General features: G+C 43.3%; 1 protein-coding gene across 12 annotated transcripts in view; it reads left to right on the top strand.

The window, feature by feature from the left end:
• Nucleotides 1–27,737, top strand: part of slc8a2b (solute carrier family 8 member 2b) — a 50,055-nt gene extending 22,318 nt beyond the window's left edge. For 4 of the 12 annotated variants that reach the window (XM_008283049.1, XM_008283052.1, XM_008283043.1 and 1 more), the window contains 6 exons: nucleotides 5,567–5,940; nucleotides 11,154–11,257; nucleotides 17,805–17,929; nucleotides 21,721–21,820; nucleotides 24,575–24,850; nucleotides 25,756–27,737. In XM_008283049.1, coding sequence (XP_008281271.1) covers nucleotides 5,567–5,940; nucleotides 11,154–11,257; nucleotides 17,805–17,929; nucleotides 21,721–21,820; nucleotides 24,575–24,850; nucleotides 25,756–26,132 — 1,356 coding nt within the window. In that variant the 3' untranslated portion in view covers nucleotides 26,133–27,737. Of the gene's footprint in view, nucleotides 1–5,566; nucleotides 5,941–11,153; nucleotides 11,262–11,995; nucleotides 12,001–12,028; nucleotides 12,045–12,407; nucleotides 12,434–14,047; nucleotides 14,057–15,319; nucleotides 15,342–17,804; nucleotides 17,930–21,720; nucleotides 21,821–23,793; nucleotides 23,797–24,574; nucleotides 24,851–25,755 lie in introns of all 12 variants that reach the window. The other 8 variants (XM_008283048.1, XM_008283046.1, XM_008283047.1 and 5 more) reach the window with 8 other exon arrangements.
• Nucleotides 27,738–27,940: the final 203 nt, after the last annotated feature.

Here is a 27,940-nt window from a genome sequence, read left to right as displayed (position 1 = left end):
CATCAGAAGTCCACTTTAGTCGCCGTCACGAACTGATTAACCAAAAAATAAAAGTCTTTACATTTCATTCAGCAGACGCTTTTATTCAAAGCGACGTACATCTGAGAGTAGATCACATTCATACACCAGTGGTAACAGAGCTGCCATGCAAGGTGCTGCCCGCCATCGGGAGCAATTTCAGGTTCGGTGTCTTGCCCAAGGACACTTGGACTGTGGAGGGGATCGAACCACCAACCTAACGATTAACCCGCTCCACCACCTGAACCACAGCTGCCCTTTGCTGCAATGAAGAGACATAAAAACACATATTGTCGCGTCTCTTCTTCGAGTTATTAATCACTGAATCTCATTTACAGCAGTTTATTCCAGTTTGTGTATAACAGATGGATGTAGCCTTAAACCTGCGTTCCCTCCAGCAGCCAGCAGGGGGCGACTCCTCCAAAAGGAGTCTGATTCAATAGAAGTTAACTTCTCACTTTATGTGCTACCTCAGCAAATATTTTAGTAAAGAGTTTATGGTTTTGATCTCTCGTCACCATCAACACAGACTGATGTCCATTTATTACATTATTGTCACATTCAGTAGCTTTTTACTAATCAAAATCAAAAAGTGTCCAACCAGGAAGCAAAATACATCCGACATAAAACCCTCAGAAAATACGACATGGTGTATAAAAACCACCACAGTGTTAGAAACTCATCCCCTTCAGTGTTCAGTCGGACCCTTTATGCAAATGTTTGCCGTCTACACATTTGTTTCAATGCGCACACAACACACTTTCATGTTGTTTAATTTAATTTAATTGTGTTGACACATCCACTAATACTTTTCATAGCAAAGTTTTTTCCAGTTGACTTTTCTAACCGCATTAATTGCGCGGCGAATAAATAAGTGGAGTGTGACCAAACAGTTCCAGCTGAGTCCCTCTAATAGCTCCTAATAAAGCACAGACGCCTCCCCTGCAGCGCCGTGATGGCTGCAAAGTTGTGCATGAAATGAAAATGAAACTCGGCGTCGACTGCGGAGCCGAGCTGCTTCCTGAGCAGGCGGGTCGGCCTCATCACACCAGACAGTCAATTATGAGAAGTCTGCTCCCCGTTGGAGACGATGTGCTGTAATTGTTGTCTGTTATTTCACTCTAATGAATCAAACGAAGCCTCTGTGGTTTACTTCCATCACTTTGTGAGCCACTGTCACTTCTGCTCACAGTAAACTAATTATGAAAGATTTGTTGGTAAACTGTCTGTTTGTGAAGGATGGACGCAGCCTTGAACGTGCGTTCTGTCTGACAGCCAGCAGGGGGCGACTCCTCCAAAAAGATGTAATTCTATAGAAGTTTATGAGCAAGTGAACTTCTCACTTGATTTGCTGCCTCAGTAAACATGTGTCTAATGAGTTTATGGTCTCAATCTGTAGTTTCGAGTCTTTAACAACACAGAATGATGTTCATTTAATAAATTATTGTCCCATTTAGTGACTGTGCTTCACAAGGCAGCCAAACGAAACAGACGAGGGGGAAAGTTATTGAAAGAAAAAAACAATCTCCAGTAAATCAGAGAAAGATTTACAAAAAAAAAGGTATGCTTTAAGAAGAGATTTGAGGAGATTAGCACAAACAAGCTAGCTCCTGCGCTAAAAACAAGCCTCATTATGTGAATGAGAGGTCAGCTTGCTGCAGGACTTCAAACTTCTAGAATCTGTGATGACGCTACAACATGTAGATAAGACAACCAAGATCTGAAAATGTGGCTTAAAACTGGCATGCACATGTAGGATTTAGATTGTTGGGTTTTGTGGAGCGGAAACTAGACGATGAAGCAACATTTGCTTGAGGACACGACAACCACTCGCTCACAGCGTCCGGTTTGAAGATGGGGACGTCTGAACTCCAAACTCAAGGCTTCAAAACAAAAAGTTCACGAATCAACATCATGGTGTCTTCGTCCATCTTTTAAATCCAGACTTTACTACTGACTCAGTGACACCTAAAGCTGACAAAAGAGACCAACAGACGGCAACATCTGACGCAACACAGCCTGATGTTTTTTCATGTTTGTCCGTAAACATCTTCAGAAAACTTATTTTTTTGTTGTTTGCTTGAGATTAAATCAATCAAACTGAAGCTGAGTGGATCTGACTCAGTAGAAATGACAACAATAGAGATAACTGAAGTTTGACTGATGTTGTCTCAGGTAGACGATGGAAAAGTGGGTTTTCTGAAGGTTTATGAAGATGCAGTTATCTGTTTTTACTAATGAACTCTTCATATATCAGAATAATATGAATTCTTTTGGCCACAACAATCATCTGCTGACAGTTAAACCAGATTTTCACTTGTCTCGTTCGCCTCTAAAGCAGCTTTAATAAGGATTTTATGCAACGCAGTATTAAATGCAACACTGTGAAGCATTACCTGCAGCTTTATGGAGCTTTCAGCTGTTTAGCAGTCCGGCCACGACTTTACAGTTTTTGTAAGCAGATGTCTGGTTTCCACAAAAAAAGTCTCGACCTGCTCAGCTCCAGTCAGACAGTTCAACGCTATCTGCTGCAGCATTTAGCGGCTAAACATCCAGGTATCCCCATTAGGAGTCGGTAGAGTAAAAAAAACAGAGCTAAACGACAGTAAATCGGGCGCTCAGATTCACTGGGTCGATGTAAACACGACTCCGGCTGAATAATAATGTTGCTCCGTAGCATATTATTATTATTTCACATCCAGAACATGTTAAAGCTCACGGCGGGACTCGGTGGGTTATGATGCCGACATGATCTGATCTGGGAGCTCCCGCCTGTCGTTTAGTGAACGGCGGTATTATGGGATGCCTGCCGGAGCTGTTCGTCTGTTCAGGGAGGTTTTTATTGACTCTCTGAACGGGGCTGATCTCAGTTCGCTTTAAATTCACGACACGCTGCCGTTTGCATAACAATGGGACTGTTCATGCAGCAGCTTCTTATTGCAGAGAAAACAATCTATTTTCATTTTCTGTGAAGTAAAACTCCACCTCCAGACTTTTGTTTCCTAAATGGAGTTTGTCCAATAAATCAAATCACAAATAAACAATCACACACGTCTAAATCCGACCCGGTCCGTCCTCATTTATTGCTTTTATTCCGTCTCATGTGACAGATGTGTCAGATTTTATATTTCTAAACGCCTCTGCTACACTGTTAAAAACTGCTTTTAACTCAATTTTAACAGTTATTTTACAGACTTTCTCAGTTTTGTTCAATTACAAACAATAACTAGTAAATTTACAGAAAATAAGTTTACATGTCTGCCCCAAATAAACCAAAAGTGTGAATTATGTCCACGTCAAGACTCGTTATTTTTACCAGTTCATTCAGATCAGCGAAGCATAATATTATTTTACAGACATCTGTTCTTATTTAAAAGACAAATTTTGTGTATGAAGGTTAGAAATGGGTTATTTTACAGATTATCCCTGTAAAATGTCAAATAAAAAGTATTAATTTACATGTTAACTGTTAAAACAAATGCCCCCAAACTGTAAAAATAAAAAATAAAAAAATATCTGCATTGAAAAGGTTTTGTTTTACAAATAGTCATCTGTTCTTTAACCATGTGTGACTGTATTTAAAGCTGCTAATATCATTATTTTACAGGTTTTCTCCTCATTTAAAAGACAGATCATATATGTGTATATTAGGGATTGAAAAATGTTAAATAAATAATAAAGATTTTCCGTGTTTAGTTAAAAACTAAAAGAACATTCAAAGTCCATGATTATACATAATATTCACATTAAAAATCTAGATTTTTACAAATAGTAATCTGTTCTTTAACTACATGTGACTGCATTTAAATCGTCTAAAAATGTATAATTTTAGCAGATATGTGACATTTTTTTTACTTCTTTATTCAGTTTTAGAACTTTATAGAGTTCAATAGTTTTTAAACAATTCTTCAGGCACCTTGTTGCCAAATTTTCACTTTTTAAAAAAAAAAATTTTTTAACCAAATTATTTCGCTCCGATTGGTTCACAAGCGTTTAAAAATGCATATTAAACTGCAGACTTCCACATCAGTTGTACTCAAAGGAAGAAAACTCGGTATTTTCTGTATCAGATGCAGCAACAAACAGCTGCCGGTTCAGGAAAACCTTCTGCAGATCCAACAGAAAGCACGATGAGGCACGTTTTAGGATCATTTATCACTTTTCTCCCACCAGTTGTGCACGCAGCAGCAGCTGCTCTGTCCAGCTGTGGTGGTCGAAGCTGTTACTGCTTCACTGTTCAACATCAGCCACGATACCTGCTCGCAGATGTGACAGATGTTTTACCAAAACGCAGCAGGAGTCCAGGAACGCAGCAGCACCAAGTAAACTGTGAAGGTGGAAATGTGCCACCAGCAACAGCTGCTAAACTCAATTAGTTCACTGTATTGTCAACCCAAAACCCAGACTGCTTTCTCATTTGTGTTTTAGAAGAAACAAATCAAAGTAAATGTGTTTATGGTGGAACAACCTGAGCATCAGACAGGCAGCAACAACATTATGCACCAGACAGGATCAAACTTATAAAATCAGGCTGCAAAAACAAAATAAAATAAAATAAATACAAAAACGGGCAACGTGGACGAGCACCTTGTGAGATCAGCTCCTAAAATCACAATAAATACGACGTATTAAGAGCGTTAGCAGCCAGAAGCCAGAGACAACGTCTTGAGGTTTTACTGAAGAATTCGATTGAAGAAAGTAGGAACGATCTCCTTCATCTAGCAGCCTCCAGACCTGCTTTCAGTTAAAACAAACCTATTTTCTCACTGCAGGGTTGGACTGTGATGTAGGAGGAAACACTTTAATCCAGCAGACTGGGTTTCATGTCCTGTGTGAGGTCATTACTATTAGACTGCAGTTTCATTCTCACTCGCTGTTCCTCAGGTTTATAAAAACATCATGGTTTGGGTGACAACGTGTTCTCCATTTCTCTAATCGGTCTGATATGTGATCAGTCGGCTGAGAAGAGCAATGAAATGAATGTCAAAGATCTGAAACGCGTCTGTAGTCTGACGTACTGATCAGCTATCAGCCGGCTTTATGCTGTGTTCTGCTGTCTGCGTGTTTTCAAATGTCAGCGAGTGCGTCTTTACACTTCTGCTCAGTCAGGCCCAAAGAAAGAAAATGTGACATAAAATGATCATTATTATGAGTAACTGTAGGCTTTGATCAGTGTGTCGCTGTGTTATTACATCAGTCAGGTTATTAGTCAGCCTGTGGGCTCTCAGCCAGTCAGGTAAAGTCGTTTTTATAGGATTCTTGTGAGGTTTAATCTCTAATATGTAAATTATTTAGGTACAATCACACCATAAATACCTCTGCAGGGCCTTAACTGTTTGTTCTTGTTTGGTTACTTTCATAACACCAATCCTAATCTATTTTTCTGGAGGACACTTTGGGCTTTTCTTTTATTATAAAGCAGTTTGTTTTCAAAAGGTGAAGTATAAATAAAGTTATTATTGTTATTAATACTACTACTACTAATAACTTTATTGACACTTCACCTTATTTACAATAATATTAATAAAGACATGTTCTCTGTGTCCAGGTGGGAATCATCGACGACGACATATTCGAGGAGGACGAGCACTTCTTCGTCCGCCTCCTGAACCTCCGTGTCGGCGACGCTGAGGGGATGTTCGAGAGCGACGAGGTCGGCGCCACCCCCAAGGCCCGCCTGATGGAGCCGCTGGTCGCCACGGTGACCATCCTGGACGACGACCACGCCGGCATCTTCACGTTCAGCGAGCGCATGGTGAGGGTGAGCGAGAGCGTCGGCACCATGGAGGTGATGGTGGTGCGCAACTCGGGCGCCCGCGGCACCGTCATCCTGCCGTACCACACCGAGTCGGGCACCGCCAAGGCCGGGGACGACTACGAGGACGCCAGGGGGGAGCTGGAGTTCACCAACGACCAGACCACGTGAGTCACAGCCCACCATGACCTTCATACACGTTCAGCTGGTAGCAGGAAGGTCCTTCTTCTACCAACTCCATCTTCATGCTCATCATTCATCCTGAATAAAATCTGTTCAGGCTTGATTGTCCAGGAGGGAAGCAAACTACGACTCCCAGGGTGCATTTCAACTTCACCACCATTATAATCAAAAACACTGTGCACCGCCCGAATACCCCAAAGCTTTACAGTTCTGTCAGTTTTGTCTGAATTGATTGAATTTCCAACCTTTTAAATTTATGTCTCTGACTGACTTCTTGTCCGTTGCGTTGACCCTGAGGCTCATGGGTATTGTAGTACTTAAACTTACCAACTGCACCAAAGTTATAGTCAAACCCTGATGTCTAATTAAAACTTAAACTATTTACAGGTATAAGGGAGAGACTCTGCACTTTAAGAACCTCAAGTAGAAATCTGTGTGAGAATCCATTAACACCAAAGATGGCCACATGTCCCTCCCCTTCCCTCCGTTAAACCAATCAGCTGCTTCATAACTGCCAGACCAGGAAGCATTCAACCAATCGTGTTGTTGCAGTGACTTAAAACTTAAAAGTTTGTCTTTAAACTGTGGTAATGCAGAGAAAAATGTAGCCAGTAAAAAGACTACAGGAAAGAAACTCCACAGTTTGTCCAATTTAAAATAATGTAGCCAACATATAAACCTTAATACAATTTAAACAGGTGAGTCATATAAAAGTTAATCTCCCAAACAGGCGCCACAACAACAGAGATTACCCACAGAGACCAAAACTGTTTTTGTACCAAACTGTAAACATTTTTATTTCTGCTCTAAAGTTAGACATTTAATCATGGAGGGTCTGTGGGGTTGACTCACTTTTGGTGTCGCCCTCCAGTGGACACTCGAGGAACTGCAGGTTTTGGCACTTTTTATGGTTTTTAGTCCCAAAGGTGGCCGCTTGGTAATAAGAATAACCGCCTAATTAGGTCTACTTTGCCTCTTTTAGTTTGATCATTCTGGTCTGCTTGGAGACTTTCTGGTGAAGAAAGTGGAACATAGAGCAGCTGAAGAAATGGATTTTTTTCAGCCGTCGACGCAGAACAAGCAGAACAAACAGAACAAACAGAACTCCACTGAATGTCGATTTCACTCTGCTGGATGCGTACGTTGGCAACAGTTTGCTAAACACCTGAAACAACATTTTTATCAAGTGAAAAATGTTGTGAGGATTATGGTCCTCCCACCGAGCTCACAGACATCCATTAATGCAGCTTTAATAAGTTTAATCCACGTATTTTCTCGCCACAGAGCAGCTTAACAGGTTTCTGCTTTTTCTTTTGGACACTTTGTGGTCGTTTCTGTCGGCGGATCTCAAACGCAGGTCAAGTGTGAGAGAGTAAACACAATATTTATGGACTCTAATTGAGCGTCACGTTCAGTCAGATCTTTAAAACGCTGAATATTTCGCAGCTCTTTGGCCTCCCGCTGCAGCTAATCAGTGGAAGTGCTGGAAAACGAATAATCTGTCAGTTTCAGACGTTGCTGCTCGGCGTGTTCACACCTGAGAGAGGGGATTACAGTCTTTGAGTGCTGACTAATCCCTTTCAGGTGGGTGAAATAAAGATGTCGTCAAAACACACATTCACCTCTTTATTCGTGCAAAGTTTACAAGTTTGTTTATGAAAGCAGTAAAAAGAAGGAGCAAAGAGACGTGTTCTCCTCATCCTTACTGCTGCTCCTGTTTGTTCTCATGATCCTTTAATCCTCTTCATCCTCCTCTTATTCATTCTCACCTCCTCTGCTGTCTTTTCTCTCCTCTTGGCCTCCTCCAGCTCTGTCTTCTGTCCTCCTTTGTGCTTCCAGACAACAGCCCTCTCCATTATTCATGTCTTGGGTTCTGATTCGAGGCTCTGCTCGCTCGTGTTCGATCCTCACTGAGTTTGAGTGAAGAGCGTGTTGGAGTCGTGATGGTGTGTTTTGGACTGTTGTAGTGACCTGAGCGCCACATAAACATCACCAACAGGGTGTTGTAAAGGACTGATATCAGCTGAAATAATGTCTGAACCTTTATGTACTGTGTGAGTTTAGTCCACCTCATGTTGTAGTGAAGATGAGACACTACAGCTTAAATAATGTAAAACCTGCCAGAAGCTTCCCCAGCTAATGACTTGTGTTATTCCAAAGAAGTGCACAATGAGAGATTATATTTCAGAACATGAGTTAATTTACAGACGTTTCCAGAACAGAAATCCGAACATCGGGCGTCTTTGTCGTCATTTATCCCTCCATGAATCATAAAATACCATCAATAGCCACAAAAGATCCCATTTTCACCACGTGTGTCTCTTTAGGGACAAAATGTTCTATAATTCAGACTCTGAATGAAATATGAACAAATCCTTGAGTGGAAACAAGAATCAGAGGAGGAGGAATAAAGCGGAGAAGTTTGTAGGAGCTGATGAAGTGGACTTTGAGGAAATTATGTCGTCTGAAATCTTGAAAACCACCTTTTTAACAAACTGAACTAACAGATATCACAGTGAGGCTCCTCTGGCTGATTACTTACATTCAGGCTATTGTTTATATTATATTTAAAAATGCAAATAAGGAGGTTAAAGTGCACTGATTTGCTTAAATGTCCAGCAGAAAACAGGCACTAAATGTGTAATTTTGTTCTTTCCAGAATAAAATGTGCTACAGAAGCAAAACATCTCACTGCTTGTAAAAGGACAGACACTGCAGACGACAGATCATTTTGTTTATGATGTTATTTCATTAGTAAACACGTTAAACTTGTCTGAGTTTGATTTCACTGCGATGGAATCTGCAGGATAATTATCCGTCAGGTCAGTTCCTGTCTTTAAACGTGTGTTTGTCAGTTGGAGGCTTTTCTTTACGTTTGTGCAGCTCAGCGACAAACTCACACAGACTCACACAAACTCTGATGTGAATCCCAGCAGCTGTGGACTGATGCAAACTGGCAGCTTCACTGACTGACAGAAACCTGCAGCAGGTGAGACGGAGCTGCTGCTGGTGGAAAGCTTCAGCGGCAGCTCCTGTTCATGACAAGGATTCATTCGGGTTTGTTCTCCGTCTGGTTGTCGGTCGGTGTCTGAACAGGTCGCCCGGCTCTGCACCACCTCCAGTGCTGTCGTCTGGTTCACCTCGTGTGCAGCTACAAGCCTCCTCTCTCTGCCGTCCTCACCTTCTGTGTGACTCCGTTCAGTCACACCGACGAGCCTCCAGATCAGACTTTAAACAGGAAACTTGCCGTGGCTGCAGTTCCAGACTCCTCCAGGCCGCTGCAGAAGCACCGACGGGGCTTTTTAGTGACCACAGACTGTCTGGATAACTGCATTTATTCCACCTCAGAGGGCTGCTGCACGCCTAACGATGGTCTTAATGCCAAAAGTTTGAATGCAAGTGTCTTAAAAATGATCCACGCTGGAGGGCTTGTGCCAAAGTAAAGTACCAACAGGACCATGTGTTTGGAAAATGACCGACGTGTTGCAGACACAGACTGACGATGCTTCAGGAACTAATGTTGACGTGACTTAAAGCTGCAACACGCAGCAGGACAAAATAAGAAAATCAGTTTAAAAAAATAAAAACAGCTATTTACTGTTTTAAATCCTTAATATACATAGATCATTTCAAATAAAAGCAAATATCTGTAAAATAGTTCAATGTTCATATGTAGTAAGAAAAAAAATGTTGTATTTGTAACAATACAGATTTTATTTACATTTTTGCCATTTTTTAAATGATTAACTAGTAAATGAAAACAGTTCATCAGTGGCTTTAGTTGTCCTAATGTGTAGTTTAACAAAAAATAATCTGTAAAACAGCAGGAAATTGTTCAAGAAATCACAGTTAAAACCTGTTTAACAGATGATTATTCTACAGCGTACATGTCTGGTGAATAGCAAGACACCCAGCAGAACCTTTTACTGTCATCAGCGTTGTTTACGTCACCTGCTGCTGGTTTTAAGATAAAATCAACTTTATTCATCCTGAAGGAAATAGTTTCAACCAGAGTACAACAAACTACACAATTACAGAAAGGTCAGTAGTTAAATAGAAATTAATAAAGAATACAAAATGCAAAGTGTTTGTCTAAGTGTGTCTGAGTGGATGCCAAGAAATAGTGCCTCAAAAAATAAACACAAGTACAAAACTTGAAGCTAAACAGAAGAGAAAGTGAACGTTGTGGCCGCTCGGTTTCAGTCTCTCTGCAGCGTTCGGCGCTGAAACTCTGCTGCTCGGCTGTTTTCTTGTTGTTCTTCGAGCTCATCCTCCATCATTTCTGTCATTTTCACGCCACATTGTTCCCACTCGCGGTGACCGACTCCTGATTGCATCTGTCCGTCTGCCTCTTTTCAAACTCCCGTCGATTTTCTGCTCTTTGCTTCAATTTTTTACTTCACTGATTTTCATTTTTTACCTTTTTTTTTTTCCAGCTCTGACCCTTAACTTCTCGAGCTTTGTTCTTCAGTCTCCACTTTCTCTTTGCTTTCTTTAACCACTTTACTGTCCCTTTTCTTGTTCCCTCGTCTGCACACCTTCCCCTCCGTCTTCATTTCCTTCTGCCTGTTGTCAGAGCACATTTTCCTCCGGCTTCATTGAGCTGCTTCCTGCGGTGACATTTCGCTCCTCGGGGACGCCAACAGGTCTCGTCTCCATCGCTTCCCCGTCACTTCTCCTCCTCTAATAACCTCTCACATGTCCTGACGTTGTTAAAGATGGTCTGACTGGCTTCTATTCATAGCTGATCGCTTTCTCACAGTGTTATTTGTGCACACTCTGAAGGCAGATGTGAAGCATCACTACGGTCCTCTAGGCTCACCTTCTCCTCTCATGTCGTGTTTTTTAGTTTTTCAGGACTCCTAAAATGATTAGCTCCAACAAAGATCCAACAAAACTGTATTTTTCTGCCTCAGACTCTGACTTTCTCTTTGAATCATCCTTAGTTTTTCCTATTTATTTGTTCTCTTCTTTGACTCCCACCTTTCTTCTCCCTTATTGATCCTTCCGGCTTCCTTCTGCTCTGATTTCCTCACATCACAGACCACCATTTGTTCGGCTCCATACTGTCGGCGTCTACGGGCCTCGAGCTTCTGCAGCACGTCGATAACGAGGCGACCCGCGGCGAAAACCCTGCGAGGCCTTTATTACCTGCTGATGAGATTATTTACTTGCTTTTGTGTCTCTGTGTTTGCAGTCAGACTCTGCAGATCCGGATCATCGACGACGAAGAGTACGAAAAACACGAAAACTTCTTCGTCGTGTTGGAGGAGCCCCGCTGGCTGAAGAGAGGGATCTCAGGTACGTAGGCGGCGTGTTTCTGGAGGATTTTCTTGTCAGTTTTTCAAGGAAACCTTTGATCGACCGTGTTTATAAGACATCAGGAGCATAACAGCCACTTACATAAGGATCGGGAGCATGAGCACAAGTTTTTAAGCTGATTAAGTTGTTCCAGGAAGTATTTCCACATTATTTAAAATGAATTTCTAAGTGTTATGTACTTAGTTATCAGAATTCTGAAGTTTTTAAGTTGGCAAATTCAAAAAGAAAAGTTGCTCTAGTAGGTGACATCTTGACCTCAAAGTTAAGAACCAATTAAGTTCCCTCAACTTGAATTTAGTGTAAAATCTAACGCAGGAATTTGAGTTAAACCAAATGTACACAACGTATAAATAAACTAAAGCATTTCTGAAGTCAATAAGCAGACGTAAGCTGACAGCAGTAAAGTGCTCTGTGCATTAGTAAACTCTGGTTGTATAAAGTGACGATTGCAGTGTTTACAGTAGTGGTTCTAAAGTGCAAAATAAATCTAAAATTATCTAAATTTATCTTGCAACCATGAATTTATTTAAGTGGCGGCGTGTATTGATGTATAAAGGTTTTACAAATGCTCACTTACATTCTTTCATCGTAGACTTCCTGATTGCAGTAAAGCTTTTAGGGCTGTTTCACACCAACTACAAATAAATATGGAAACTATTTTGACTGTTTAGCTCAAATGTGGTTCAGGTTCACTTGTTGCAAACAAACCAGGAGGAGTAAACGTAGAACAGGTGGAGCGACTGCTTGAAGATATGGACTATCAGCGGTTGGTTGAGTCCATCTGTGGTCCACCAACAACACCAGGAAACTTATTATGCTCCTTTTTGAGACATATTCACAGACTGTATGTTAAAATGGACGATGCATCAGGTCCAGCCAAAGGTGAAGCCCAAATATCTCAGAAATGGGAGCTTCTATCTTGTCCGTGAGATGCTGTTTGCAACCAGGATGTTTAGACGTTACATCGACATCCTGCCTCCTCCGGTCATCGGTACCGAGCTGAGAGCACGACCACTTCACTGTTTAGCTTCATGTGATGTTTAAATCTTACTATTTGAGCTCCTGCTGTTGTTTTCTTTCCTGAATGTCTGACTCTCTCCTTTTCTCGTCCACTCTGTTTTCGTCACAGCTCTGCTGCTCAACCAAGGTAAGAACGTCTGATGACTCCTTCTGCTCCAAACTGAAGATCTCAGCCTGATTTCATTTGTAGGGCTGCAGTTAATCTGCTGGTTACTTCCTGGATTCATTAAATATCTGATCTGTAGAATGAGTGTATTGATAAATGCCTTTACAGTTTCCTAAAGCCACAGATGTTTGTCTTCAGTCCTGTTTTGTCTGAACAACAGTCCAAATTACAAAGATGTTCCATTTGCAATGATATAAAACAGATCAAACAAGGATTTGGTATTTTTGATTTAATTAAAGCTGTAAAGTCAAAAATGGATTCCAAAGGAAGTGCAGACTTTAGGTTTCCTCTCAGACCACCGAATTACAATATGCAGGTAGATTTGTAGGAATTTCTGCCCAGTGATGCCAACAAACTGTCTAAATCTGGTAAAAATCACCTTTTTGTTGCTTTGTTATATCTATATGGTGTTTTTTAAGCAGTTGTTTGAGTATTTTCACCTTGAAGCCGCAGCGCACCAGTGAAAGTCTCAACAATATGGACTTCTGAACATGAACTTTGATAATTAAATAAATGTTTAAGGGTTTAATCAACAACCGGCGAGTCTCTTCAGCAACATTAACCAGCATAGAAAGACACCGATGAACTGAGCCTGACTCAGCGCCTCCTGTAGACACCATGTGATCCTGCTGACAGAAACAGAAAAACTAAAAGTTTTCAGCTTCGGCCCATTAATGCGGCCAACATATCGAATGAAAACATGTTGACGCAGGCTTACAGTTCGATGTCGTGCTGCTCTCAGTCTCTGTGGGTTTATCTCGCCCGTAACTATCCTGGGAACTCGCTGAGTTTACATTTATTCTAACCCGAGGCTGATTTAGGACATCACCTCTATTAGCAGCGGTTGAGGAGGTACAGCAGGTCGTCCTCTCGTCGCTCACTCAGTGCTTTTATTTCCAGCTCCTCCGCCTGGTGTGGGCGCTGACGGGTGAACGAGTGATAAATTATACTGCACTTTAGTTAATAGAGTTAAATGCAGCTATTTAACATTCATAAATTATTACAGCTCCGTGCCCTGTTACATACAGTGTCTATTAAATTAGTGTCTCTTTTTATTGCTATTTTGACCAGAACTTACTTTAACTTTTTACACTAGAAGCAGCTGAACTTAACTGCGAATGTTCGCCGTAAACCTGAAGCGGTGCCACAGCGTCTCCCAGCCGCTCAGGTGTTCTGCTCAGCCTGAACATTGTTTGTTCTGCAGCCTGGCTCACGTTCCTCTTTAGCCTCTGCTTCGGGGAGCGATGGCTATTTGTCTGTTTACATCTGGATCACAGCAGAATTGGCCTTCTGTGAATCTCCACGCCGCACAATAGAACAGTTTGGAAATAAACGCCTGCAAATGAGTCGGCGCTGCTTGTGTTGTGGGCCGTCACCGAGCTCTGATGCAGATTTATCACCAAGTTTGTGGCCTTTCTTAGTCAGAGCGGCTCTGCTTTATCATATACTTCCTTTAATGCTTTGATATTTCATCACTTTCTGTGATTGTTGAGGAGTCTTCTGTGTGGGAGGAAACGAAGATTGAAGCTGACTGGTTCTATTTTTTATATGGAGATTGTGAATTAAATACAAAATGGAGACAGCAGAAGAAAGTTTTTACAGCTTTGCATCCTGTTGATATTAAACTGTTTTCCACTGCAGAAACATGCAGGTTGTTTTAAAGCAGCTTGAATCTTTGTGCAGGAACTCTGCCTGTAGAACTACTTTCAGTGATGTTTTCAGGGGACAATAAACTTCCTACTTGCCTGTTTTGGATGTTATCAGCTCATTAAACGTTATCATTGCAGCTCTTTTCCACACATATGGGTCAGTAGGGAACTCCTCCACCTTATAGCAGCTCACTGGGCCTTTATCACCTCATTTCATGGTGGTGGAGCTGCGATTCTGCACTTATAAAGAGGAACAAAAGGCCACATTTGGAGGCTGGTGCTGACTTTTAGCTAAGACGCTTAAATTTCAGTCACATCTCGGGACATTATTCGAGTTTTATTTTTGCACTTAGATCTTGTTTTGACTTTGGTTCCACTTGATGTTTACCTTTTTATGTTTAAACCAAACCATAAACATGCTCATGGGTTGGGTTATAACACTACATTTACCAGGTGTTATAAAGCTCCATTTGGTACGTTTCCAGGGCGACGACTCCATCTCCGACTTCACTTCACAACAAGAGGTCCACAGCATTATTTAAGTTTCTTCCTGTTTATTAATGATCTGAATGGATGATGATGGACCTCCTGGTTTATTAGAAGGTGAAGGAGGTTCCTGCTGGTCCAGATGTATGATACAGTCAAACCAGATGTTTACATCCACTGTATAAAAAGACACAAAACCTTTTTGTTTTTCACACATTAAACGTGACTCAACTTTTCCTGTTTCAGGTCAGTCAGGATTACGGACATTATTTCTATTTGCTAAACGCCAGAATAATGAGAAAGATCATTTTTTATGACTTACTTCAAAGTCAGAAGTTTCCATCCATCTCCTCAGTATCTGGTAGCGTTGCCTTTAAACTGTGTTTGTTGGTCTCCTTGCTCCACACGCCTTTTCAGCTCTGCCCACTGATGTTCTCCAGGATGGAGATCAGGGCTTTGTGACTCCACAACACTGACTCTGTTGTCCTGAAGCCTCTCTGTAGCTAATCTGGCGTTATGCTGAGGGTCATCGTCCATCTGAAGACCCATTAGTGTCCAAGCTTTAACCTCTTGCTGATGTCTGGAGATGTTGCTTCAGTATCTCCACATCATGGTCTTTCCTCATGATGCCATCTATTGTGTGAAGGTCACCAGTCCCTCCACAGCATGATGCTGCCACCCCCGTGCTCCACAGCTGGGATGGTGTTCTCAGGCTTCAAGCTTCCTCCTTTTTCCTCCAGATGTACCGATGGTCATTAAGGCCAAACAGTTCAGGTTTAGTTTCATCAGACCACAGGACATGTCTCCAAACTTTGTCCCTGTGTGCATTTACAAACTGTAATCAGGATTTTTAGAAAGATTTTATATCTTTTCATTTAGTTTATGTAAACTTCTGGTTTCCACTGTATGTGGTGATAGCAGCCATTTAACGGACTCATAACGTCTAAATCTGACGACTTACTCTGGTTCTCTTGAGCAGCCCTGAAAAAACTGTCATACGGGACTCAGCTCTGGTTGGTTGAACTCGGAGGAGGCAAAGGGGAGGACAACAGGGGCCGTCTTCTCTGGTCTCTAGATGTCCTCGTCCAGTCGCTAACACAACAACCCTCCGTTCGTTGTTCTGTTTCCTGCTCATAGAAATGGAGTTTCACCAGTAAACAGTATTTGTTGCTGTTTTTGTGCTCTGAGTGTTAATGTTGTTGTTAAACTGTTGGATTCTTCACCACAATGGAAGCAGAAAGACTGGAAATGCAGGTTAGGGAGTTATTCCTGTAAATGTTGTCAAGTTCCTGCAGTGGATCCCAATGCTTGATGTTAGAACGTGTGTTCCACCAGGATGGAATGAACACTAATATAGGTCAGAGTAAAGCGTCCCGTCGCTCACTGACAACCTACTGATTTGTGCTCACAGTTATTTTCAGTTTGAAGTCCTCTGAGCCTGTGACCAACCAAAACAGACAAATGAGAAGCTGACTAACCGAACCTGAGCGGTGCATTCAACCAAACCTGCACCCAGAAGGTTTTTATGCTTCCAAAGTGTTCTAAACTTTCCAGATTTCTGGAGACGTTTTGCTGCAGCTCGGAGCACAAAGCAACCGAGCGGCTTGAAGCTCAAGTGACAGACGTTTAGAGGCAGCAAAAGCAAAATTCGGAGGCTGAAAGATGGAGATAAAGTGCTGTGAGGGCGAGAAGCCCCGCGGGGACGGTGACTCACGATGACACTTGTTGATGTGAAGGCGTTTTCTGTTCAGGTGTCGCAGCGGGGACCCGGTCCCTGCAGAGCTACCTCTCAGGGGAAGGTGCTGCTCAGAAGAAAGCCGACGTTTGAGTCTGTTCCTGCGTCTGTGTGTGTTTATGGCAGCTTGAAGCGGTGTCGGTGGATTCTGCAGGGACTGTGGCCATATGCTGCTCTACCCTTACAGTCTTTTCATGATTAGACTCGGGCCACCTGAGCGGGAGAGGGGACGGCTGTAATCCTTCATTTCCCTTCTGTGGGAGCAGCAGGGCCGAGCGACTAAATCCCACCCGGGCCGGTCTGCAGCCTCTGAAGCTGTTTGTGCAGCATCACACTGTTACAGCTTCTGCTTGCTGTAAAGAAACACCTTCAGATGTGATTATAGAGCTTCGTTATCTCTCGGCTGTGTCTCTACGGCGGCTCGCTGGCTGCTGTTGCTCTGCATGCAGCGGATCAATAACACAAAGTGGGCCACATGTCGAAATAAATCACCGTCTCCTGCACGCTGCTGGGTGTTCGCTCTAAATACTGGACAGAAACAGAAGAGGAGGATTTTATCAGGAGGCAGAAGCTTGTTTAGGACATTAACTTTCTCATCTCAGTTGTTTTTAAGATGTCAGGATTTAGCTGCAGTTTTGATGTTGCTGCTGAAATTTAGGCTTTTTATGGTGACATAGACTCTCTGTAAACAAACCAGACTTTGTTCTTTATTGCCCAAAAGGAATATTTCAGTCTTATCTTTGTTAAGCTGAAGCGTCTGATACGTGGTCAGAGCTTTTTGCAGGCTCTTGATTGACTCACTGTTTCCATGTTTTGGCTCTTTGTGGCGCTTTTTTTTTATGTAGACTGAGATTTTTTATGAGAACAAAAGAGGAGACAAACAGTTTAGACCTGAGTTTAGCCCCTGGACACGTAGCTTCTTCAAACTAATCGTGGTCCTGCAGTGGAAACTCTGCAGCTTAAATCCAAAGAATAGATGGTGAATGTGTTTCAGACAAAATGGTGACAGAAATGTGGTGAAGTCTTTGGTTGTAAGTTTAAAGAAAACCTCACTGTCAAATGGATCCAAACGCAGACAGCAAACTGGTGAAATACCTTTACATGTAAAATAAATCACTTTGATTGTGTTGTTGTTGAGTAACAGCCTCACGCAGACGGAGGCTGCTGCATTTTATTAGACTCATTTTACACTGTGTGACATGCAGTGAATTCATTTCACACTTTATGGGCTCTTTAGCTGAGCTGATGTTGTTCACAGATTCATTTTCAACATCAGTCTGAAGCTCTAGTAGAATATTCTCCTTCTCATGCCACAGATACATATTTCAGACGCGTGTATTAATGCACACGCGTGATATCGTGCAGCTTTTGCATTAAACGCTGACTCACAGTCTATTATTGATGGAGGCACAACCTGGAAATATCCGTGACATGACTTTAGTTTCAGTTCCTCTCCGTTTCCTCCCACAGAGGGGACCGAGGGGCAGATGAGCGCTGAGGAGGAGGAGGCCCGGAGGATAGCCGAGATGGGGAAGCCCATCCTGGGGGAGCACAGCCGGCTGGAGGTGGTCATCGAGGAGTCGTACGAGTTCAAGGTGCAGCTTCCACGCATTCGTTTGCTTTGTGGTGTCCAGTGAGAGCAGCTGTTTGTGGGAAATCTGCCCACGTTGCAGCTATTCTGTCCTCAAAACAAATGTGTTCAGGGCTTATTGATGAGCACCCAGCAGGCTTAATGAGTTTATTAATCAGCCAGAACGTTTTACTGTAATTAACCTTATGAACCCCAAAGCCTGCCAGCGGGTTTGAAAGATGTGTTTGTTTAAAAAGTCGCCAGAATCGCACGATTTATCAGAGACAGAAGGATCGTAGCAACTGTCTGGAACTAATCATGTGGGACCTGCAGTTGTGTCTCAACTCCCAACTTAAAATGAAAATGCTAAATGATGCCGTAAAGTAAAGTAAAATGTGCATGACGAATCAAATCGAATTTATATGTGTAGCACGTTTAAAAACAACCTCTGTTGACCGAACGCTTTTTGTAAAATGTCAGATGAGAATAAAATAGTCTAAAATATTAGTTATAGCTTTAAAACTAAATGAAGCACGGTTAGAAAGCAGTAAACACAGGAGCAAGCTGTTGAAGGATGCATTCAGCACGGCGGTGAAACGTGTTTCTAGAGCAAATGTGAAACTGATCTGTTAAAGTTGTCGTATTTTAAATAGTCAAATATCTAAAAAATATTATTATAGGATATTATTCAATGTCGGTAAAACAAATAATCAAATGAATTCCACTTTATTTTTTCCCCTTTTTAACGATTTAAGGCATCATTACTTCATTATTCAGCTCCGAAGACATTTCTGAGTTCGTTCTGCTTCCAGCCGAGACCACGTTTCCATAGAGACGCAGCGCTTTATATTTGGGTGAGAAATGAGCCCCCAGTGAATAAAACTGTGACACTCAGAAGCTGCTCCGAATTCAGAGTGTCACAAATCATAGAAACGAGAAAACTGGCAAAGAAATCTGCACACGAGATAAGTAATCAGAGTAAATTGAATCCTACAGCCTCGTTTGATGAGTCGGCTGATTTTTCTGGGTAGAACTGATGCAACATGGAGGCAGCTGCTGTGTTTTCCTGCTGGTGTTAAATAATCCGCCTCTTTCTCACACTGTTAAAGCCGGGTCTTAACCCCTCTCAGCCAGCTGGTCTAATACGAGCCTGAATTATTGATAATGCACGAGTTTCCCTCCATGTAGCAGCTCGCTGGAAGCACTCAGACCTCAGACTCTGTGCACAGAGCTGCCTCGTCCTCGGGCTTCACCGGGTCCCTCTGGGCTGCACTCCACTGTCCAAATATTTGAAAAGCGCTCTGGGCTCAGGTGGATTTTGTGCAAATAAAAGCAGCCACATAAGCCTGGACCCCTGCCCGCCACTCTGAGGTATAGAATTAATTCAGTTTGCTTTTATATTACACATCTTAATTGCTCTCAAGAAAGTTTAAACCTACAGTCCATCATGCGCGATGAACTTTTCCGTGAACTGCTGTTTTATACCTCTGTGAGTCGGTGAAATGCACCAAATAAATGATTTAAACAGCAACCGGTGCTGTTTCCGTCAGCAGTGGGCGATTCACCGGCTTTAAATCCCTCAGAAATACAGTAAATAACACAAATCGGCGCTTTGAGTCCTCTAATGCTCTTTTACTCTTCTTCTAAATTACGTGGAAATTAATTAAAACAAAATAAGTGAAAATGGGAAAGTTCAGCTCGACAGAGGGAGCAAACAAATCAAACATCCGCCTCCTGTTAGCCAATTAAAAACCCGGCAGAGGTATGGATCGTATCTGAATTAATTTCAGGTAGAGAGAGTTTAGAAAGGCTACAAACAAACAGCATCAACCAAACAGGATTAATGAGACGCGTTGCTCCGTCGTCACTCCAAACACAGTCCGCTAAATTCAATATCCTCATCCTCCATCTGATTAAACTGACCCCTCGTGGACAAATAAAATTGTCCTTGTCTCCTATGATTTGTGGTTTGTGTGAACCAGCGGGAGGAATAATGCAGTTCAGTATGATTGCTGGTGAGATTTAGCTCACTGGAGATCAATATATCTGCTAAACGAATAAACAAACAGCAGAGCAGTGTCTGTGTCTAAGCTGTGTGTTGTGTTTTTAATTTACTCAAGAGTATTTCATAGCCCCAACTAACAGACTGAAGTGTCTCTTTTGTTTGTGCAGCTGCAGACAAACTCAGCGTATCAGTTCATCTGTACATGTTTTATTATTGATGCGCAGACGCTGTTTAGTTTCCACACTTTCTGCACAAAACACCGCTCGAATACAAATAGACGTTCATTGTAGTGAAGTGATGAAAAGCGGCTGAAAGGATGAGAAATCAGATCCTCAGCAAATGAAACTGAGCATCAGCAGGTGTAGCACGTACAGCAGTGAGGGAAACGGATAACGTGCTTTGGATTCGTTTTCCTTCTCCTCTGGTGTTAAATCTGTTGTTTTCTTTTCTAATATAACCTCCATGAATCACAACATGGTTTACGGTGTTTTCTGATAAATAACCAGATTACGACAAACAAGACAAACTTGTTCAATTGAGAACAAGAGATGAACAAAACCAGGCTGCTTCCTCCTGTTTCTGCTCTTTATGCTAAGCTAGCTGCTGCCCCTAGTCTTTTTGATAAACTAAGACTTCCACCTTGGGTTCCATTATTTAATGCTGAGTTGCAGTAGCTGTTGTTGTGCTAAGCTAAGCTAACTGTTTCCTTTTTTTTTTTTTTTTGCCAGTCTTGATGTTAAGTTGGACCAGCTGTTTCCCATTGTTTCATGTCTTAATGCTAAGCTAGGCTAACTGTTTCCCTCCAGTTTACATTCATTATTCTAAGGTACCTGTTTCCCACTTTTTTCATTCATTATGCTAAGCTAAGCTATGTATTTTCCCCCTATTTACAGCCTTGCACCAAGCTAGCAGTTTTCATTCTTTGAATTAACATAGGTTAACTGTTGCCCTTTGTTTCAATGCTACGTGCTAAGCTAGGCTGACTTTTTTGCCTCATTTCCAGTCTTGATGCTAAGCTGTTTTTTAGTACCTGTTCTTTACGTTAGCAAGAGGTTTCCCTCCATTTCCATTCTTTATGCTAAGCTCCTAGTTTCCCAGTCTGTTCGCAGCGTTTGTGTTAAATTAAGTTAGCTGTTTCCAGTCTTTATGCATAGCTCACAATTTTCCTCTAGTTGCCATCTTTGTGCTAAGCTAAGTGTTTTTTTTCCTTTTCAGTCTTCAAGCTAAACTAAGCTATCTGTTTCTTCATGTTTTGATTTTTTGTTCTAAGGTAAACTTTTTCCCATCTTAATTCTAAACTAGCTGTTTTGCTTTGTTGACAGTATGCTAAGCTAAGCTAGCTGTATTTCCCCTTTTCAAGTCTCTGTGCTAAGCTAAGCTAAGTGGCTGCTGACTCATTGAACACACAGGTATGAGTCGGTCTCCTCATCTCACTCTTTTACACCAGGAAGTGGTGTCAAGTGTGTCTTTTGGTCAGCATCTACTTCTCCTCCCACATTTCCCATAATGCACCTGAGAATCGTCTTTTAATGGACCCTCCCCACCTGGACAACATTCAGGCTCTCTGTTGAAAATTATTTTCTTCTTCATGCACAAACAGTTGTTCTGCTGCAGCGGTGGAGCTTCATTATTTTCAGTGTCATCAGTTGAGTTTCTCAGTGTGTCATCAAACCACATTAATGAGTTTGTGATGTGATGTGTGATGGATGAACCCACCTGACAGGCTCACCTGTCGCCTGTCAGGCTCACCTGTCGCTTGTCCCCAACAGTAACCGGCCGCTAATGAAGTGTGTTGTGCTTCTGATTGGCAGAGCACCGTTGACAAGCTCATTAAGAAGACCAACCTGGCGCTGGTTATCGGGACGCACTCCTGGAGGGAGCAGTTTGTGGAGGCGGTTACTGTCAGCGCAGGTGAGCTCTGTTTGGGTGTTGCAGGAGACTTCACGGACCAATCAGCTGTCGGGACACAGTCAGCGACGCAGTCAGCAACAACAACAGTCAGCAACAACACAATCAGTACCAACAACAGTCAGAAACAACTGTAACAACACAGTCAGCAACAACAACACAGGAACAACACAGTCAGCAACAACAACAGTCAGCAGCAACACAGTCAGCAACAACAACACAGGAACAACACAGTCAGCGACGCAGTCAGCAACAACACAATCAGTAACAGCAACAGTCAGAAACAACTGTAACAACACAGTAACACCATCAGCAGCAACAACACGGCAACAACTGTAACAACACAGTAACAACAACAGTCAGCAGTAACAACACAGTCAATAACAACGCGATAACAACACTGACAACACAGTCAGCAACAATACATTCTGCAACACAGTCGGCAGCAACAACAGTCATTAACATAATTAGCAGCAACACAGTCAACAACAACAGTCAACAACAGTCAGCAACACAATAAGCAACAACACACAAGCAGTAACGTAGTCAACAAGAACACAGTCAACAACAACAACGCAATCAGCAACATCGTCAACAACAACAGTCCATCTCCGTGAGCAGCTGCTGTTCTCGTGGTGAGGATTCACTGTTTCATGTCCAGAGTTGATTATTTGGTGTCTCCGGCTGTAAAAAGCCTCCGATGTGCTTTAAATACATCCCAGTTCATAGAAGGCATTAAAGCGTCGCCTCTAACTGCTGCTGTGTTTCAACCAGACGTCACGGCCACATTTAGAGGATCAATAATGAATGAAACCAGCCTGTTAACAGTCTGTAAACGGAGGATTTAACTGAGCAACCGAACATCCGTACCGCTGGAGAAATAACTCTTCAGTCATCGATACAGAACTGGGATCTCAGGCTTTTGCTGCAGCTCTTCTTTTTCTGTCGTTACGCACAATTCGTCAGGTTTTCATTGCAGCCTTCACCATCGATCTCCTGCAGTCTGACAGGTTGTATTAAACTCCTCTCGCAGTGTAGCATGCGGTTAAAGCTTCCACTAATTCCTATGGAAGTTGTTCGCTCTTCTTCAGCACCTCTCACCTGACGCCTGCTGCAGCATCGATCCAAGTCGTGGCAGTCTCTCGGTGGTACGCGCAGAAAGTTCTAATTAAAATGCCAAATGTTTTCCAGCCAAAGATGTGACTGAAACAGCAGCAAAGAGATCCTCCTGCTGCTGGAGGTCAGAACACAGTTAGCAGCAGTTGGAGTATATTGATCTGGAATATCACATTTTTTTGTTGTTTTGTGCGTTTAAACGTCACATCCTGATTTCAGAAGTTTGGACAAACCGTTACCTCGACTTGTCCTTGTCCTCAGTTTTAAATTTAGCTGCCCTCGGCTTTAAACGTCTCTCCTCGTGCTGCTCCCAGAGCTCCTGCAGCACTTGTAACGCTCTTCTGGTCAAACACCATCTGCAAGTGTCGAATCTCCTCATCCGTGTCCAAACAGTGACCCGTACACTTGAACGACATTTTTGTGAGGAAGAGGGAATCACAGGGAGCCACATCCAGCAGGAGGGAGCACGATGATGTTGTCGTTGCACCACGGTTGAGGCTGTTTGCTGCAGAACCTGGTGCTCCCTCTTGAAAGCTGCTGTTTCTTCTCCTGATGGCGGCTGCAGACCTTCCTCTGGTCACCATGGTGATCCTCCACATGAAGGTTGGATCCTCCAGCTGACAGAATGTGAAACGTGACTAAAACTGGTCCTGGTGTCGTTAGCACCATGTCACCTGGTCTCCCGAGTCATGACTCAAACAGTACAGGAACTTTCTGATCAGCGCTCATAGATTTGTTTTTTAAAGACAGTCCTTCCAGGTGAATTTAATTAAAGAGAGGTTCAGCTGTTTGTTCTGACCCACAACTCCATCCACCCATTCGTTTGCTTTTTATCAGAAGAAGCCAGGTTGTGGTGGCAGCGGGTCATTCCAGATGTTTTATAGCGCCACCTGGAGGATCCAAGGTGTTCCCAGGCCACATGAGATATTAAATCGCTCCAGTTAGTTCTGACCCTGGAGTCTCCTTCCAGTTGGACCTGCCCAGAAAACCTCCAATAGAAGGACTCCAGCATCCTGATCAGATGAACCATGTGTTGGAGCAGCGACTCTTCTGTGGATGTCTGAGCTTCCACCTTCTCTCCAAAGCTGAGTCCAGACGTCCTACGGAGGAAACTCATTTCCTGAAGCTGCACCAACCGTCCGTCCATCTCAGGCTCAATGGACGCACAACTCCACCACAAACCTACACCACTGAATCCAACAGAACCCCAGACTGTGTTCCTCTAAAGGGAAACTACAACCTGACGCTGGTGTAAACTGGTTTGAATCTGCTTCAGTAAAACACTTTTATTAATGACGTGTAAAACAACAACTTAAAAGTCTTGTGTTGTCAGAAAATGAAGTCCATCCGTCCTTTATCTTTAACCGCTGAGTCGTCTGTCGGGTGAATCCAGTCCAGTGGCTGTCGATGGAAAATATGAATGAACAGAGTCCACAGAGAGTTCCTCGTTCACATCTGCAGCTGAAGGTCTCCATCTAGTGGAGGGAGGAGGCAACTGCAGTGTTTGGACCTGAAGTTTCTGAACTGAACTCACTGAGAAGTTCTTTGTGTTTTGACATCAGTACGTTCCTCAGGAGTAATGAAGTGTTTTAGAATCTTCTGTCCTGGTTCCAACCTTCTCGTCCTCTGATGTTCCTCCAGGCGACGGCGACGACGACGAGGAGGGCCGCGAGGAGCGTCTTCCGTCCTGCTACGACTACGTCATGCACTTCCTCACCGTGTTCTGGAAGGTTCTGTTCGCCTGCGTCCCGCCCACCGAGTACTGGAACGGCTGGGCCTGCTTCTTCGTGTCCATCAGCGTCATCGGCCTGCTCACCGCCGTCATCGGGGATCTGGCGTCGCACTTCGGCTGCACCGTGGGCCTGCGGGACACGGTGACGGCCGTCGTGTTCGTGGCTCTGGGAACCTCCATCCCAGGTGAGCCCAGGACGGACACAGCAGCCAACCAGGAGACGGGCGTCGGGTTGTGGTCGTTGTGTAACTCTGTAGTTAATTCTAGATGTTGAGTGTCTCTTTTTAGGATTTCTGTCAATTTGTTGTTGTTTTGTGTTTATTTGTTTGCGTCTCTTTGTGATTCTTTTGTGTCTGTGTTTCTTTATCATCATTTTGTTTCACTTTTTTAGTTTTTTGTTCGTTTTTTTGTGTCTTTTTGGTTGTTTTGTTTATATTTTTATTTGTTTTGTGTGTGTTTGTGGTCGTTTTGTCTCTTTATGGTCATGTTGTGTGTCTGTAGCGTCAGTTTGTGGTTGTTGTTTGTCTGCTTGTTGTTGTTGTTGTTGTGTTTCTGTTTTTGGTTGTTTCGTGTCTGTGCTCATTTTGTGTTTCCTCTCGGTTGTTTAGTGTCTCTTTGTAGTTGTTTTGTGTGTCTTTGTAGTTGTTTTGTGTCTCTTTGTAGTTGTTTTGTGTGTCTTTATAATCACTTTGTTTTCATTTTTGAATTGTTTTGTGTTTTTGTAAAATTGTTTTGTCTCTTTTTGGTTGTTTTGTTTATATTTTTATTTGTTTTGTGTGTGTTTGTGGTCATTTTGTCTCTTTATGGTCAGGTTGTGTGTCTGTAGCGTCAGTTTGTGGTTGTTTGTTTATGAGTTTATAAGTCTGTGTCTTTGTTTGGTTGTTTTGTATCATTTTGTGTTTGTCTTTAGTTGTTGTTTCCCAAAAGAACCTTCAGTCTGTGACCAACAGACGCTTTCATCCTTGGATGTGTTGAGAGTCGACATAAACAACAACACTGGCCTCCGTCCACATCTGTATGACCTGTGATAACCCCCAGCCGGCCGTGTGTTTGTGTGTTTGTGTGATTTTGTCTGTCCTTCCTCTCACAGACACGTTTGCCAGTAAAGTCGCCGCCATGCAGGACCAACACGCCGACGCGTCCGTCGGAAACGTCACCGGCAGCAACGCCGTCAACGTGTTCCTGGGCATCGGCGTGGCCTGGTCGGTGGCAGCCGTCTACTGGAGGGTCAAAGGGAAGGAGTTCAAGGTGGATCCGGGCTCGCTGGCCTTCTCCGTCACGCTCTTCACCATCTTCGCTTTCATCTGCATGGCCGTGCTGCTGTTCAGGCGCCGGCCCTCCATCGGCGGAGAGCTCGGCGGCCCCAGAGTGTCCCGGCTGCTCACCACCCTGCTGTTCCTGGGCCTGTGGTTCCTCTACATCCTGTTCTCCAGCCTGGAGGCCTACTGCCACATCAACGGCTTTTAAACAGGAGAGGAAGAAGACTGCACAGCGACACACACATTTATACTTTAACCTTCAGCTCATACACATGAAACAACATGAAACAGATCCACCTGTCGGCCGGGCTCCTGCAGCTGGAGGCTCCTGGTCCGAGAGCAGGGACGCTACAACACACACACACATGTTCACACACACACATGTTCACACAGACACACACACACACACACTATATGTAGGCATGTGTAAACAGATCATCACAAACAGAGGTAGTGGAATCCAGAAGGTGAGAGGAAGTGTTAGCGAGAGGAGAGGTGAGAATCCAGAAGGTTACAGCAGGTGAGCAGAGAGGAAGCCGAGGCGGAAGGTAGAAGCTCAGCTGGTGGATCAGGATCAGAAACCTGAGCAGACGTTCTCCATCTACAACAGAACCTCCCCTCCAAACTCCACGTTTGTTCAGTGCGGAGGCGGAGCACTGTGTGAAAACAGGAGTGGAATGTTTACAATAACGACAACATTGTGTTTGTTTACTCCAGGAGGTTCTTCTATCGAGGTGATGCTCGTTTAATACGCTGATAGAGGAAGGCGGTTCTCCACACGCGCTGTAAATAGTCCGACCAGTGTACATACAGAGAGCAGCCATCCTGCAGGCTGACAGGGATGCTGATGAAGAACGAGTGGCTGTGACCCAGCAGCAGCTTCTGCTTCGTAGAATTCATGCACAGATACAAACGTCAGACGGAGGTTTGGTTTGTGCTGAACAGAAGCAGTGAAACCAGAGCATCCAGTCAGACGGAGGTTTGAGTTTCAGACTGAAGGTTCTTTTTTGCATGTATAGCAGATACGGAGCATCCTCACGTTGTGCGTCTCACACTATATGCTATGTTAAAGGGAATGAGCAGAAGCACCTGTAAATGACATCCATGTGAACAGAAACCGGTCTGACAGGAACCTAAAGGACGTTCTTCCCCGTCAGAGCCGTCGCACTCAGTCAGACACCGAGGTCACCAGAGTGTAGTCGTATCAGACGGATCATTACCGCGGCATGTTCCCGACACACTCGTCCTCCACCGTTAGCAGCAGCAGCAGCAGTGTTCTCGTGAACACTTCAGCACGATTCAAACATTCAGCATTTATGAGGAAACAAACTCCTGATGTGATTCGGCTGCAGGACGCTCGTCTCCAGCTTTATGACAACAAACAGAGAATGCCTTAAAGAAAACGCTCCAGTAAAACTCTAGTATTGAAGCTTCCAGCTGTACAAACTGCCCAGGCTGCACTGTGTTCCTGTTCCTCAGACATGGTGTCGTGTTCTTGTTGTCGTTAGCGTGCAACACGTGAGGGGAGAAGTGTGTGAAGTTTAACACGGGATGGCTGCGGTTCATCCACGTCTCTGCTCGGAGCACAAAACAAGCAGCAGGCGAGTCCTAGCGGAACTAAATAAGGTCTATCATCTCATTGTGCTGCACTGATCCTAGAGTCGGAGCTCCGCAGCAGGCTGGTTTCAGCGGAAACACGTCGCTCAGTATTTGCATGACAGACTTGGAACTAAAGTTCACAAGCGACTAAAGCTATCAGCTGCTAAATCCAGTAGAAAACCTGACATGAGCTCCGGCATCCTGACGTTTCAGCTTCGGTCCTTCCAGGTCCGAAGCTGAAAAGTCGGTTAAAGTGTCCGAGCCGAGTCCTGAGCTATCAGCTTGAATATTGATTACTACACTGCCTAATATCAGCCACATGAATATATTTATGAACGCGAGGACTTCACATCGCAAACACGTCACCCACAAACGATAAGTGCTATACAAGTGGAGTTTGTTGTTGTTGTTATTACG

Source organism: Stegastes partitus, unplaced genomic scaffold, assembly GCF_000690725.1.
Source record: "Stegastes partitus isolate 25-593 unplaced genomic scaffold, Stegastes_partitus-1.0.2 Scaffold296, whole genome shotgun sequence".
Classification (NCBI taxonomy): Eukaryota; Metazoa; Chordata; class Actinopteri; family Pomacentridae; genus Stegastes; species Stegastes partitus.
This window is presented reverse-complemented; position numbering and strand designations above follow the sequence as displayed.